Source organism: Papilio machaon, chromosome 23 (assembly GCF_912999745.1).
Source record: "Papilio machaon chromosome 23, ilPapMach1.1, whole genome shotgun sequence".
In the NCBI taxonomy this organism is placed as follows: domain Eukaryota; kingdom Metazoa; phylum Arthropoda; class Insecta; order Lepidoptera; family Papilionidae; genus Papilio; species Papilio machaon.
Genome location: NC_060008.1, coordinates 6,038,003 through 6,053,836, shown reverse-complemented (window position 1 = coordinate 6,053,836; position 15,834 = coordinate 6,038,003). Strand labels below are relative to the sequence as shown.

At 43.0% G+C, this 15,834-nt stretch overlaps 1 protein-coding gene across 2 annotated transcripts; it reads right to left on the bottom strand.

Moving 5' to 3' along the window:
* Positions 1–337: 337 nt before the first annotated feature.
* Positions 338–15,618, bottom strand: LOC106707728 (hexokinase-2). Of its 2 annotated transcripts, none has more exons than XM_045683813.1 (11): positions 15,426–15,618; positions 5,837–6,159; positions 3,318–3,471; positions 2,597–2,708; positions 2,271–2,377; positions 1,964–2,184; positions 1,506–1,714; positions 1,141–1,278; positions 815–1,029; positions 594–727; positions 338–499 (listed from the first exon to the last, which is right to left on the bottom strand). In XM_045683813.1, exons 2-11 carry the CDS (start codon positions 6,131–6,133, stop codon positions 407–409), a joined length of 1,680 nt encoding a protein of 559 aa, XP_045539769.1. In that variant the 5' UTR covers positions 6,134–6,159; positions 15,426–15,618; the 3' UTR covers positions 338–406. The 2 variants fall into 2 exon arrangements, with proteins under 2 accessions (XP_045539769.1, XP_045539770.1); XM_045683814.1 differs by lacking the exon at positions 15,426–15,618 and adding an exon at positions 11,827–11,891.
* Positions 15,619–15,834: the final 216 nt, after the last annotated feature.

Below are 15,834 nucleotides of genomic sequence, written 5' to 3'. Positions count from 1 at the left end.
CAACATCCACAGTCATACAAACTAATCACAGTCATAATTTGATAACAGTCTAACTAATCACGTATTCTCGTCGCCGCGAGCTCGAGCGGAACTCAGCCAGCCAGCCTGCCAGTAAGCCAGCCAGCCAGTCAGCGTTTCACTGGCATTGTTATGGAAAGAGTATCTTGCTGAGTAACTTACAACCTGAATGTTGCAGCAAACAGTCACACGACAGAATAACAAATTTTAACATTACAACCATCTCAATCCTGCACACGGGATAAATAGAGAATTCAGGGCGGTGGTCCCTACTGTCGTGCGTACATGACGCGTGTCCTAGGGGCGGCGGCGTGCCCTAGGGCAGACGGTGTGCCCTAGGGCGAATGGTGCGCCCTAGGGCAGGCGATGCGCCCTAGATCGGACGGGGCTAGGGCAGGTGGCGCGCGGCGACCCGCGCGGCGATGGCAGCCGTCAGCGCCGAGCCCTTGCCGCTGCCGTCCTCAGTCCCCAGCAGCGTGAACTGCGCACCAGGATCGCATAACGTTAACTGTCAGTCTATAGATGCTTCTAACATATTGTTGAAGTATTATGAACTGAGTGGTGTGTGTACTCACGGGGTGGTCGGGCGCGAGCAGCGCGACGTACTTGTTCATGAGGTGCTGGATGCGCGGGTGTCGCTTGTACACGGACCCGTCCACGGCGACGGCCACGCGTTCGCGCGCCATGCGCCGCAGCAGCCACGCCACGCCTGTCGCACGTCAACACGTCAAGCCCTCGTCGAGTCGCGTCACGTCACCGCGACGGCGCACAAGAAACCGATGCGAGGAGTACTCACAGACGGAGACGAGCTGCGCGGCGCGGTTGGAGATGACGCGCGCGACGTGCTGCGCGACGAGCGCGTCCGCGCGCGTCACGTGCACGCCGCACGCCGCGCCGCCCGCCGCGCCGCCCGCCGCGCCGCCCGCCGCGCCGCCCGCCGCGCCGCCCGCCGCGCCGCACGCCGCGCCCAGCGCCGCCGCCGTGTCCCGCCACGTGCCGGCGCAGTTCTCCCTGCACGAGTACACACGAGCGTCACCGACCATCTACAGCGCTCGGTGGCTTCTTCTATAGCGGTACACTTTTTAAATAGCAGTAAAGTAAAGCGAGAGACGCAGCACTCACTCCTCGAACATGCTGAGGTGGGCGGTGGTGAGGGCGCCGGGCGAGGGCGCGGCGGGGAACAGGCCCTCCCGCGCCAGCGCGCCCAGCACCACGCCCAGCAGCTCGCCCAGATACTTGCCGCCGATGTACTTCTCGAACCTGCAACGCGGCCACAGAGGTAACGGTTACTTCAACTTCATGACTCCGTACGTTTTGGTATGGTAGTATTTAGAAGTGAGCTTTGACAGAGATAAGAGTTGTTAAAAAAGTTGTACTGTAAAGAAGTGTCTAAAACACTCGTGTGATATGCAAATTATTTTTATGTAAGAAAACACGGAGTACAGATGGAACGGTAGTCGGTGAGTCGAGTACGTAAGATGTCTCACGTGAAGGAGGCGGTGAGCAGCGAGCGCTCGTCCACCTCCAAATCGTAGTCCGTGCGCAGGAAGTTCAGGCAGCCGTTGTCCCCGAAGGCGCCCCACTCCACGTCCACGACCACGTCCCGAGCGCGCCGCTGAGCCGCCTCCCAGTGCTGCACGCGCTCCGCTCGCTCCACGTAGCACCCGTTGGAGCCCGTGCCCATGATCACTCCGATCTGCGGCATCGAGCATTGCCTTAACGCCTATTCGACCACCTCACACCGTGTAACAAATAGAATTTTTACAAAACAAAAACAAAAGAAGTACACGAACACTAGTGTGACACTCGTGCAAACACATAACACTCAATGATCACCGTTGTTTGCCCGAAAATCTATTAAGACGGAGGAGAAAGTCGTTATAGACATGGAGGAACTGAATGTTCCTCGCCGACCAAAGTAGAAAGCTTATAATTTGAGACTCACGCCGACGTCGGGGTCGCGGTGGGCGCCGGCGACCAACGTGCCGGTGGTGTCGTTGAGCAACACCTGCACCTGCACGCGAAGACCGCGCGCCAGCAGACAGCGCTGCAGCAGCGCCGCCACGTCGCAGCCCGCCATGCCGCCGCAGCAGAATGACTTGGTCCACGTCAGCAGCTCGCCCGAGGAGATCGAGTGCTGCCGCATCGGGAACGAGAACGTGAACCCTGCGGATGAAAAGAATCTCGTTCGAGACGACTGCAGCAAAAGAAGACTAGGTGGAAAGACGCCGCGCGTCGCGTGAGCCGCTCACCGAGCGAGAGTTCCTGCTCCTCCATGCCTTCGCCGCGCAGGAAGTCCTGTACGCAATCCGCCAGGAAACCGAACAGATCCTCGCCCGGCCCCATGCGCAGCGCGTCACTGCAACATGCACACTCACAGCTTGTACTCAACGTCGCAGTCGCACTCGGGAAACATTCAATGTCAATTCAATTCAATGAGATGCGATTAAATAATATAGAATTGTACAGATGGATGTTGATAAAAACTTGATTTAAAAATGGAATGAATAATTATGTTATTGAGGGGCAAGTGTCCTTGTGAAGCGTGAGCGAGGGTGAGATGGGTCGAGGAGCACACCTGATGTGGTACTGCCGGACGTGCTCCCGGACCAGCTGCCCGGCGGCCAGCTGCAGCAGCAGCACGCGGAAATTGGTGCCGCCCAGGTCCAGCGCCAGGAACACGCCCTCCTCTGCAAATCGCCGGCGCGTTCTTAGTGACGTCATTGCAAAATAACTCTTGTGTGCACGTCACAAGAGTACTCGGCAACATTTTTGATACCAATAACTGAGTCTTTTTATGGAGTAGGACCCAATACAAATAATTTTATCTGGCAACTGTACTTGCACCCTTGTTCTACTTTTGCCGAAATTCTCTTTACTTTATTAATAAATATGAGTAGATATTTCATGTTATTTGGGAGAGTATAATCGTAAAGTTTCCTATAGAATTAATACTTTTTAATACATGATGTGTTCTATATTTCTGTGAATTACTAACATAAACCACATAATATAGAACGAAAACATCCTTTTACAAGTCGTGTCACGTCGCCTAATGGATTCATCGTCGCTCATTGTGTTCACTGCTAATCAATTGTCTTTGCGGCGAGGAATCTGTGTGCTCACGAGATAATATACAAGGTATCAATGTGCAAGCTCGCACACATCGTCATGCCTCGTGCATGAGCGATTTATTAACTGGCGACTTGCAACTAATGTTTGATCTGTTTTAAGGGTTGTATAAATAAAGAATCATAAAAGGTGGGTAGCAGTGCGATAGGGGACAGTGGGTAACTGACCGGTGCCGTCGGGCAGCTCGGGAACGTAGGTGTTCTCCATCTGCAGACTGGAGGGCAGGCCGCACAGGCCGCGCTCCAGCTCGCGCGAGAACGTCTCCCCGACGCGTACCAGTGCCTGGCCGCACAGCACCAGCCCCGACAGCCGCGCCTGCACCTGCGCAAACCGCGCCACACAGCGCCGCCTCAACAACAGTCATATAACCAGCCAAGTCGGTGATACATCTCTTCTGAAGTACTTACAATAACCGCACGGTGACATTAATTGGTCACAAGGACAACGACCTAATACTACATTTAATTTTAATTCTATCAATCTACTATGTACTATTATTTTTACTTAATATCGGTCGTATTCAGTTTGTATCTTGATGATTTATAATACTTAGTCATGTTTGCAAGACAACAGAGCTGAGGCATGGGCGCGAGGTGTGTCCCGACTAATAACTTTGGTTTACAAAAACTATCGATCACAAAATGAGCAAACAAAACTAACTGCGCAAAAGTTTTGCCAAACACATCAGAAAAATACCTAGTTCAGTAATCTTATCATGGTATCAGATATAATAACCGCAATAAAATAATGTAAGAATCTACGGGGTATCTAGTTACTGTTGTAAACGGTGAGCTGTAAGCAATTATCTTTATGGCCTAACTTATTGCAGAGCACGGTGACGACTGACAACGTGTCAACGACTAAAAATAAATATATAATTATTTGCAAGAAGATTTGAAAGATTGTAGCAGAGGTTGTCTAGCTTTGGCCGAAACACCCGCAACATTATGGCAAAAATGTAAATCGCCTTACTGTGGTCGCTTCTTATGGTCGGCTTACGGCCTGTCAAATGAGAAGTTATTGGAGCACGACTCCTGCAACGCGACACAGAAGTGGTCAGTTAAGTAGGCGCGCTGCTCCTTCACCTGCGACCTACGCACCTAACTCGTCTCGCAGCGCTGGTCACGTGCTGGGACTCTGTGTGTGCTCGCATAAATTCGCAAATAAGCGGACAAGTGGGCAACAATGACCGCGGCGGCGGCGAGCAGGGGGCGGCGGAAAGTGGTCGTTTGACACGACACTAACCCAAATGTCGCCGCCGCTTCTGGCAGCAATGAATAGCGAGTACTAAAAGACAGGGGCGCCTCCGTGTTGTTCCTTTATCACAATTTCATAACGTACATAATTGGCCTTTTAATCGTACTCTTAAATAAGAGTAATTGATTATTATTTAACAGAGTGTTGGCGCATTTAAGATGTCTATATATACATATATCACTAAAAACTCTTCCATTGAGATGTCTTGCCATGAGGCGTTGCCAATTGAATGCACAATTAATTGTAGAGTGCCTCACCGCCGCCGTCAACACATAGCCTCTGGGCAATTATCACTTAATGGACACCAACAAGAACTATCGAGAAACTGCCTCTAACGATTCTCGTGCAACGACAACGAGGATTAATTTCGCATAGAACGTAAACATCGAGAAGGGAAAATGTTCGCGCTAGCGTTGTCACATGATATAAAAGCGTTTCCTTAATCACGGTGACTTGTTTGTAACCAAACTTTCGTTATTTTATTCATTATTACTTTAATTATCAAATAAGTTATATAATATTTATTGACGCCGTAGAAACTTGCCGATGTATGTTTATTAACAGTGATAGCTTCAGTTTATAGTTAGAGATATCGGCTACAGTTGAACTGTGGCACACTAAACCTCTATCAGAACTACTGATAAACGAGTGAGCGTCTAACGTAAGCGTCTTGACCTCTGAAACGATTTCATTGCCTCGTGCAACGTCTCTGCCATAAAGCGTCCGTCATTGTTCAAGCTAAGTAATATCTGAATCTATATTTACAAACAAAACGAGCTGATATAAAGTTTCCATAGTTAATATGTACATAACACTTTTCCAAACATCTATCTACTTCTTATATAATCTTGATAGCATAAACAATTGGTGTACAAGTAATTTGTGAATGTAATGTATATAGCGTTAAAGCTGTAAAATTTATCGAAATTTTTGTTATTCCTTTTAGTTATTCATTAAATATCTTGATGGTGAAGCAAGTATGACTTGCAGGTCAAATATATATCGCATGTTAGAATCAGGTTGCTGCACCGTGGCTGACAAAGCGGCTGGTCAGCAAACATGCGGCGGTTAGACATCATCGTATCTCTACTAGTCTAACTACTGGCCACAATGTATTCGAACAAAGAATCTAATATCTAATCTATGGATTTTTCGTTCGTTAAAAATGTAAGATAATAGTTTTTCGTTTGCTAATCTGGATTTTAGTGTAGCATTATAGCTTTAAAGTGCGTAATTAAACGATAAACTACTGTTACGCACGTTTTCAGTAAACAGGTACCTAGCGGTTGAATTTATTTTTTGCAATAGCGATAATCGCTGTCGTGAGCATTGACGAGTTATACGAAAAGTTATCTAGACATGAATGCGAACTAACATATCATAGTCTCGACATGCCGACTGCTTCAGTAATTTTCAGGTGACATGTTACCTTTAAAGCACGAGCGCGATCTTCTAACACCAAAGGGGGCGGAAGGAACTGCGCATCCCATAGACTGCGCCCCGCGGAGCCGTTGTGTTGTGCTGAGCCGTTGTGTTGTGCTGAGCCGTTGTGTTGTGCTGAGCCGTTGTGTTGTGCTGAGCCGTTGAGATACGCTGAGCCATTGAGATACGCTGAGCCATTGAGTTGAGCTGAGCCGTTGTGTCGCGCTGAGCCGTTGAGTTGCGAGCCGTGTCCGTTGACTCGCGCCTCTCCCCCCACCGCGAAGTTCTCCACGGCAGTCGACATTATGTGCACTAGTTCAGGATTGTTATCTGAAAAAAAAAAATTAGCCAAGCGCATTAAATAACATGTCACTGCGCTCTTTGACGACATTTATACATGCACGGGAGTGAGTGGTTTAGAGGCAATTTTAATTGAGAAACCTGTGGATAACTGACACAGACACAACTGACTTCCGAGCTGCATTGATATAATCACTAAAAATGCTGCCGGAATAGAAAGGTATTCAGTAGTATCAGCTTAAAGATGTTATTGTGAATATAGTACGAGGGTCACACTGAAAGTTCTTAGAAAATCAAAAACTGAGTAAACTAGCAAGTAAGCTATTTATATTATAACTTTTCAGAATATTACTATTAACATTAATAAATCGCTGCATTCGATAGAACCACTGAGAAAACCACTTTGCCCAATCGTCCTTAGGGGTCTATTCGATGGCCTTCTGGAACGCAGCCACTGGTTGTTTGGCGTCCATAAAATTTTTTCCTCGAAGTTTTTCTTTTATTTTCGGGAATAAATAAATAAAGCAAGGTGCGACGTCGGGGCTGAATGGCGGGTGACCCAGCAATTCCACGTCTGACGACGCCAAATAGTCGATCGTTCGCCCGCAGGTGTGCGAACAGGCGTTGTCGTGATGAAGGAGGATCCTACTTCAAGGTCGTTTTTCTCGATATTTTTCCAAGACAAGTGGCAAACATTTGTTAGTATACAACTCTGCAGTAAGTAACTTTTAATGTTCTAAAACAATTGTCGCATAATGACCGGTCCTTCCGATGAATGAGGCCAACATCTTTTTTCCTACACTTCGACCTTTCTTCAATTTAGTTGGCAACTCCTTTGAAGGAAACACCCCCTGAGCAGATTGTCTCTTGGTTTCCGGATCATAGCAATAAATCCAGCTTTCGTCACCCGTAAGCATGTCGAACACAGCTTTTGAGTCATCTCCGTTATATATTTGTATCATTTCATGGCACCAATCAACACGACGGAGTTTTTGGGCCTGGGTCAAATAATGGGGTATCCACCAGGCACAAAGCTTCCTAATGGCTAAATGTTTGTGAAGGATTTTTTGCACTTGAGTCATACCGATGCCTAAGCTTGTCCGAATCTGTTGATAGGTTACTCTTGGATCAGTCTCTTTCATACATCGCACAACACTGATGTTAACTTCAGTCGTCGCCGCAGAAGGCTGTCCTTGACGCAGAGCATCGTTGAGATTGGTGCGGCAACATTTAAACTCATTAAACCAGTTATAAACAGTGGCCCGAGAAGGGTCTTCATCGTGAAAGGCCAATCGAAGTCTGTCATAACATTCTTATTGACTTAAATGACACCGAAAGTCATACAAAATCATGGTACGAAAATTTTCTCGCGTTAAATTCATACTGGCCTGACACCAACAACTTTCAATTTGCCGCCAAATCGTAAAACAAATGACAAACGAATTAAATTAGTACTCAATAATATTAGCAAAGAGTTCTATTTTCAAAATTTAATCTTATTTTTTTAATATATTCTTAAAAAGTAGCTAGTTCTAAAAACTTTCAGTGTGGCCCTCGTATGTAGTGTATTGTACTGCACAGCGCTGTATGTTCACAACATGTTGTAATTAGCAGGCATAAGTGATGATTATAAAAGGCAAGGCCGCGATCTAACAGCACAGCAGTAGCAAACAATGACTCGCGAAATAGGCAAATGATAGCGATCTCTCGTCGCGCTGCTAACGGGCCGGCGAGCCGGACCGGGTCGGTGGCGCGGCGTTATCGACAGACAGCCTATCTGACAGCGGCGAGGATAGCGCGCGATACCTACATAACTTTAATTAGATACCGCATACGTACACTGGCTTATTAACTACGCTTTATCTCTAAAAGACACCTACTCGCGAACCTACTACGAACTTTTAGGTGCGAACGCAATTGCTTTTTTATCACAGATGTACTTACAAAATACACAAGTTTGAATATAAGAAAAAATATAAGAAAACCCACCCCAATGATCGGACTCAATATTATTTCAGTTGTATTTTGCCCTTTCTATAAGTATACGCGTGTGGTACAACTTTCCCCCGGGTTCAGTCCTTATCATCCCGGAGTGTTGGGACTGTCTCGACTGCGGAGTGCGGAGGGCGCGGCTGTGACGTCACGTCGTGCCCACTGCGCCGCCTCTCGCCTTCGCCCGCGCGGAATGCATTTCCCAAGCGCAAGCGTTTGTGTTATTCTGAGATACTCTGATATTAAATTAAATTGCGAACCAAAGCGCAAATATTAAATACATGTATCTAAACTAACATCGAGTAATTTCGTAGAACCGATAGATCTGAACACAACATTATTCTTTATCGTTGTTTGTCGAGTTTTGCGAACACACGCATACAGATTGCAAACATATAATAAAAATATTCTTTCTGAATTCATATTTCAGTTGTTGCAAAACAAAATCTTAAACAAACATGTTAATATTGTAACTGCCGCGTGAGACGTCGCTTGTATTATATTAATTGATTCTTCTTACGAACTACTTAGTTATTTGCTTAGTATAAAGTTAGACATGAGAATAATAAACATAAAGTAGGTCTAATGACATAATATAGCAGTAGGCAAAACTCTATTGGTTTCCTCGCAGCAATCATTAGCCATCTCAGAGCGTAACGCCAGCCAGTATAGCGTGTTTTGCTCGCTCTCCTCACGTTTGTATGTTATTTAGCAAAGGTAAATTAACACACACATACATATTTATATTACGTTTTATGAAACAAATTACCTACATATAGTTATTATATAACTTATTGTGTTCAATTAAATCCATACATAAATGTTTCCGTTCTGTGGGAACTGTTTTAATACAAGAACAGAATTACTTTTGCAGCATTGTAATGTCTCAGTAATACAATTTGTTATCATTACTTCATACCAATATAACTATTAAATTATGCAGTAGCTAGTTTATTGTATAAATAACAAGCTATAGTTAAGGAATTGTGACCCGAGTGATTGTGGAATCACGGCGCGGTGGTGAAGTCGAGACGACCAAGAAATCAGCACAGTTTTTTTAGTTACATTTCATGATTAAATATCAGACTAATTATAAGATTAGAGTCATTAGCTGTTATATTTGATAGCAAAAGAGCGCAATATGAGATAGAAGGCAAAAGGTTATCTCTAATGTCGTGATAACTTTTTGGCCTTGTTCCATCATCGGCCGCGCTCTGTTCGCGAAAATGCGAAACGTAGTTGACTTGAAGCTTCAGAAAAGTTCCATTCGTGATGTAAATAATTGTGCAGACAATCAGGTAGAAGAAGTAGGTGGAGGACTTGATAAACGTTATTTATTATACAAGTGTCCCAGAACCGGAGGAGCGGCGTCGCGTTAATTATGTTGAAAAAAATAACAATTCCCGAGAAATTTTCCTTTAAGTAGCTTATGACAGGGGTAACGCAACGGGGACAAATAATAAAAACATTACAGATAAAAATGGCCGCGTCATATGACGTCTGCTCACCGACATAGTCCATAATACATCTCAAACAACAACAATGTCAAAGTTAGATTCGACATTAGACATTTTTTAGATAGTGTAGTGTTTCATGCTTATTTAGAGTTTTTTGATATAATTTTATCCTAAGGTAAAATTCCATAACAAATTATACCGCTTTTTGTGTCTTAATCAAAACTGGCTGTAGGTTGAGGGTCGAGTGATGTGGACTGAGGACACACAGCAAAAGCACACACATCAGTCAAACAATATGTTGAAATCAATACTGTGTGGGCGCGGTCCGACGTCGCTTGTTTGTTGAGCGTTGAGCGCTTAGCGGTGGTCGAGCAAACAGCATGCTATGACGACGATGCCGCGAGTCATATGCCGTTGCCTTGGTGTTAACTACATCGATTTAGAGAACACAAAATCTATAATTAAAGTAAAAGACACGCGACCGAGACATCTTAAAAGTGTGTCAGGATCGAAATAAAATGTGGTGGCAATTGGACGATGTATTTTTGCGTCCAGAGCTCGTGAGCTGACATGGCAAAATGCATTTAGTAACAAATATTAACAGCTTTAGTCAATAAATAAAATATAGCATGTAAAAATTGCTTTTTTAATTAGTCAACAATTCTTCTTCTTCTTTTTATCAGCCAGGTGATGTCCACAGCTGGGCATAGGCAAACCCCCAAAGATCGGTCCTGTCCTGTACATCCGGGATACACGCACAAAAACTTCAATCAAACGTATTCTTAAATAGAAAGTGGACCGCGGTCCTTATGTTGTCTGAAATATATTATCTAAGCTTGACAACAGCAACAGACACGCTACGAGCACTTTGTCGGCAGGCTGCGGGGCTTCCGATCAATTCGGCGATGACGTCAAACTGACATCCGCGACAAATCTAGCCGAGTGTTGTTGAAAGTTACGCACTATGGTAAAAATCACAACAAACAAAATCAAGCAAGTGATAGATTTTTTTGGAGATAATCAGATATGTAATTCATGTATAACAAGTGTACCTGACTAGTGTCTGCTATAGGCGGCTCTACTTTCGTGTCGCGTGTTGTACCCAGATCTCACGTGTAGAAGATCAACATGCGATGTCAATGAATTCAATTAGTAAAAAAGAAGCGAAATTTGCTGAGCGCTAATGAAGTAATTCCAGCGCGGAGGCGTTAGCGACGGCGGCGGTCGGTAGGCGCGAGTGATTACAGTGATAAGATACTCGCAGCTTATCATCACGCCACGGGAAAGAAAGGCAGGCAGTGAGAGCCGACACAATAATAACATTTTTGCAGCAAGTAACAGTTGACAATTCACATTAATAAGCTAGTGGTAATAGCCAAGGAAGCTAAGAGTCTAAAGTGACATGGATAAGTGAGGAGCTAAGCCGGTTCTCTTTACAATTGAAAGGTTGAGGAGGAAGCGCCGGCAACTTCAAACGGCGATTGCAGTGGACAATAGTGACGCGGGCGACGCGGGTCAAATCCATTAACATCTGAGTGCCAATAAAAGATTCGATCAACTAGGACAACCATAATTCTTGCGGTACAACTACAATACTTTTATATTAATCACTAGCTTTTGTCCGCGAATTCGTGCGCGCGAAATTATAAAAAAATCTAGCCTATATTACTCAGTGATAATAAATCTTTCTAATGGCAAAGGAATTTTTGATATCAGTCCGGTAGTTTTTCAGTTTATTCGTTACATAAAAAAATATATAAATGTACACATGTGAAATCTAGACAAAGAAAGTACGAAAACAAGTAGAAGTTGTCGAAATTTCTATGTCAATTGTCATACAACAAGATAAGCACTTATAGACTGAACAACGAGATCCCAGTGTCTCAAAACAGCTTGTTTAGTTTGGTATTGCTAATGGATTGTAGCGGAGCGCCGCGCGTGACGCACGTCCTGGGGCGCGTTCAATCTTCGCGACCATCACTGCCCGCGCCGCGCTGCCGCCGGATGCCACGAGGACTCACTCCTGTCTTCACTGACACCTCAACATACTGCGCACATCATTACCATTGATTTTTTCAACACTGATTATTGACCCGGACACTGATGATACGTATAGGAAAAGCACCTCATTGACCATAGAAAATCATCGTGCCTTGTCTCGTAACTACAGAGGTCAGAATTCTGTTGTCTACAATCAATACATAGTATATAAAATAACGAGAAAGAATTATAAGAAGATATCTATTACATATACTGTTACAAATAACCGATCTGTTATCAAGTGCTGCATAACTGAGGGTCGGTGCTCGGAGTGGCGCGGGCGGTGCGGGCGGCGGCGGCAGCGCGGCGCTGGGGCGAGCGAGCTTCATTCTATTAAATTATTTCTCGATTTTTTTAAAGTAAATTTAAAATAAAACATACAATTCGTGTATCATGAATTGTAAAAGCTTCATTTTTCGATAGATGACTAATTTGGTCTTGGATTTACTTTTGATCTACGTTAGGTTTTATCGAACAATTGATGAAATAACTTCGAAAACCTACAAAAATAGAATTTACGTCTATGGTTAATTATTTCCAGATTATTTTTAAACAATAACAAAGCAGCGTATATTTATAGTGTGCTAGTATTCTTTAAAGAATTTTATGTCATCGTCATCAACGTGCCCTTGTCCCTGCGGGGGTCAGCACAGTACGTACTGCTCTTCAATACATATAAAAACCGGCATGTCAGTGATCCCCGCCTTGCGCCTATCAGCCGGCAAGCTTCACAGCAGCCCGCTTCTGCTGCTTTTTACACACGTAGTAACAACACGCCTATTGTTTGAGCTCAGCAACGTATGTAGCTGGCGACACTGACGTACAAACACCGTCTCATAAAGTAGTGGACAGTGTACCGTTTAATGTAAATACATAATTATCTCTTTAAAAGGTGTGAGAGTACGTATCATAAATCATCTCCGTTCAAGAAGAGCGCTCGCGGAGTAATCCATGTCCTGACGCAAAATAAGCGCCAGTCGTAAAGTTGCAGAAACCACAGCTTTAATATTTTAAATCAATTCGTGTATCGGTGAGTGCAGCACCCCTGCAAGCGCGGCGTCCGGTCACTGTTCCTGTACCAACTCTAACTGCTGCAATCAAACCATTATTGAGATTTATTGCGTCCATTGAAGACGCACATCGACCACGTCCGCGCCTTTCCCGACTCCTACTGCGTCAACTGAACTGAAGGCGAACAGGTCAAAATAACAGTTGTAACGCAAAAATATTCCATCGGCCGATAAAGTTGATGAAATTTAATAATGTTGTATAACATTCCAAAGATTATAAAATATATAAGAACGTTAATTTGATATATATACAGAGACTAAATCCGGTTGTGAGTGCCTCACGCCTCACAACATATTAACTCAACGCGACCCGACGCGACACGACGCCGCCACACCGCGCGCCAGCGTTTGAGCAAACACCACATTACGTATTCCTATGACAATTTGAATAAATTAACACCAGTTAGATGTTTACGCGAAATAAACGTACTCATTGCAAAACAAATGGCCAAAATGATTCAACAAATACTACTCTCTGATTTTTGCGGCGTGTTATCCTATCTGATGTAAACTGCGAAAATAGATTGTAAACCAAAATATTCGGAGCCGCAGAGAGGAGCGTGCCAAAATTAAAAAGTATACGTCGTTAGCGCTCGCGTTTCCACGTTCCCGCGTCACGGCGGGAGTTTACTGAAACTGGGCGTGAGCGCAACTTCACACAGAAAATAAATGAAAAGTTTGTACTATGGAGTCGGCGGGCGGCGGAGGTGTGGCGACACACGCCACGCTTTATGGCTTTATTTACGTACTCGCCGGTCGCTATCAAACACGAACTGCGCCTGCACATCTGATAACTCCATAGAACAAAGCAACACCATAAGTCTTTAGATAAATGATAAAATCAAAAACAATGGAACGAACAATCATAGGAATCCCCGGGGTAAGAAACCGATCGACGTCGGGGCGGATAGTTAGCTGGCGACCAATTTAATTAACTGTAACAAATAATTTAGCGCAACCTTCGCCGCTAAACAAGTGGCTCCGATAATATTTATCATTTTTATTATGTTTATTGATATGACATATAACATCGCCTCGCCTCGCGGGGTCACGATATGTTTTATTATTTTGACTTTTGTCATTTATTTAAAAAAATAATCGCGCAATTCATAAATATAATGTAGAAAAAAACATGATACTCGCAATGAATAATACAAAAGTTTATAAGATGTCTTACAAATCAATTGGAAGCTGCGATCTCAGGATCTGCAACCAGCGCACTAGTCTCTAATACTGTAGTAAAAGTTACCGGTCACTTTACAGCTAATATGAACCATATATATTGAATTCATTGATAAACTATTGTCTAATTAATGTTGACGGATTATATTCAGATAGTTATGTAGTTAACTATTTGTTCAAACTAGAAAGTAATTTGTTAACATGACAACAGATTTTTGACTGTGGTCATTGTGAAGTCATTATAAAATACTAGCTATCGCCCGCGACTCCGTCTGCGCAAAATTAAATAAAAAACATAATAAAATGTCTACCTATGTCTCCTTCCAGACTATGTTCTACATCTAAGCCAAATTTTACCAAGATCCGTTGAGCCGTACCGGAGATACCTTCAAACAAATCCATCCATCCATCCATCTAATCATTCGCATTTATAATTTATAGTATTTTATAAAATTGTAAAATATTACACAACTTGCGTCTAAAATCTTGTAAAACAAAGATAGGATTTTATTTTTCGTAGTAATGATAATGATTTGCTTTACTTAAAACAAAATAATCAGTTTTTAATTTTTCTGTCTGTCTGTCTGCAAGTATGCGTTTGTCCCGGATAATCTCGGAAACTGGTAAATAAATTTTGATGGGCCATTTAATGGAAGGAATATAATGTTTCAGATATACATATATATTAGGTTTTTCTTTTAATTACATTTGGAACGGAATTCGTTGGAAAAAGCTAATTGTTAGGAAAAATATAACTCTATATAACAATATGTAATATGTTATGTGTTGTGAGTGAAAAAAATAATTTATGGGAAGAAATATACCAGGACCAGGACCAGGAAAATATAATTCGAACACGGAGCTGCTTTATCCCGAAAATATTATTATTATAATAAGCGCATCAAAAATTTAAAGTGAATTTTTTCTACCTGTTTAAATTATGCCTACTTTTCAAAATGTATTCAAAGTCCAAAATTAGTAAACAACCAGCAAATTTTTGTGCTAATACTACCCGAATACATCCAATACCAGGGTTAAATTAAAATGTACATATATAACTAAATATAGTATAATGATGTCAAATTAGCTTAATCTCCTGGCTTCATGGCGCCTCTCTCAGAATTTCAAACTTTAGTTAACATGTTATGTAGTATGTATAGGTCAAACTTTAAGAATTCACCAGCTGTTGCTCGCCACTTCGTTCCCGGCAAACATATATCCAGAACAAACGCGGATTTGCGAACAGACTACAATTATAAAAATTCGGTTTTCGTTAAAGAAATTCGTGCTTTTCATAATAAAATAGATTCAATTCGAGTGACGTTATATATTACTACATATTGTGATTCCTTAGACATAAGCCTTAATTTTTACAATTATTATTTTCATGTTTTATTCCACGGTTTGTATTATTATTTAAGTTCAATAATTAGTAGTATTTATTAGAATTTGTTCTTTTAATAATAGCTATAAAATAATTGATTCAACATTAGATTAAAATACAAGATACATATTTTTCTATGATCTTCATTGATGAAAACAAATGTAAACTTACACGTGAGTTAGGTAGAGTGTAGCGCGGGAACTAGTCGAAATAGCGCCAAGGCCGTCTTGTAAAGTAGTGCAGAGATCGCGAGCACACGAGCAGAGAAGGCGGCGGCTGCGCGCAGACTGACGCAGCGGAGGCGCGGCCGTCGGCCTTCGCGGCTGATATCCCCACACATCCTTCTTCATCAGACAAGGCATCTCCAGCGGACAAAATTTATGCTTCAGTATCTGCTGTATCTACCCCACCCCTTAACAAATCAAAAAGTATCTACTTAGAAATACTAAGGTGCCTACAGAGATAACCCGAAACAGCTTATCAGTTTTTTCTTAAAAAATTGGAGATGTTGATAAGCATTCTCTTTGGAGTAACAAAAGAAAAATTTTACTAAAAGACCCCCTCCATGAGCGTAGTAGCT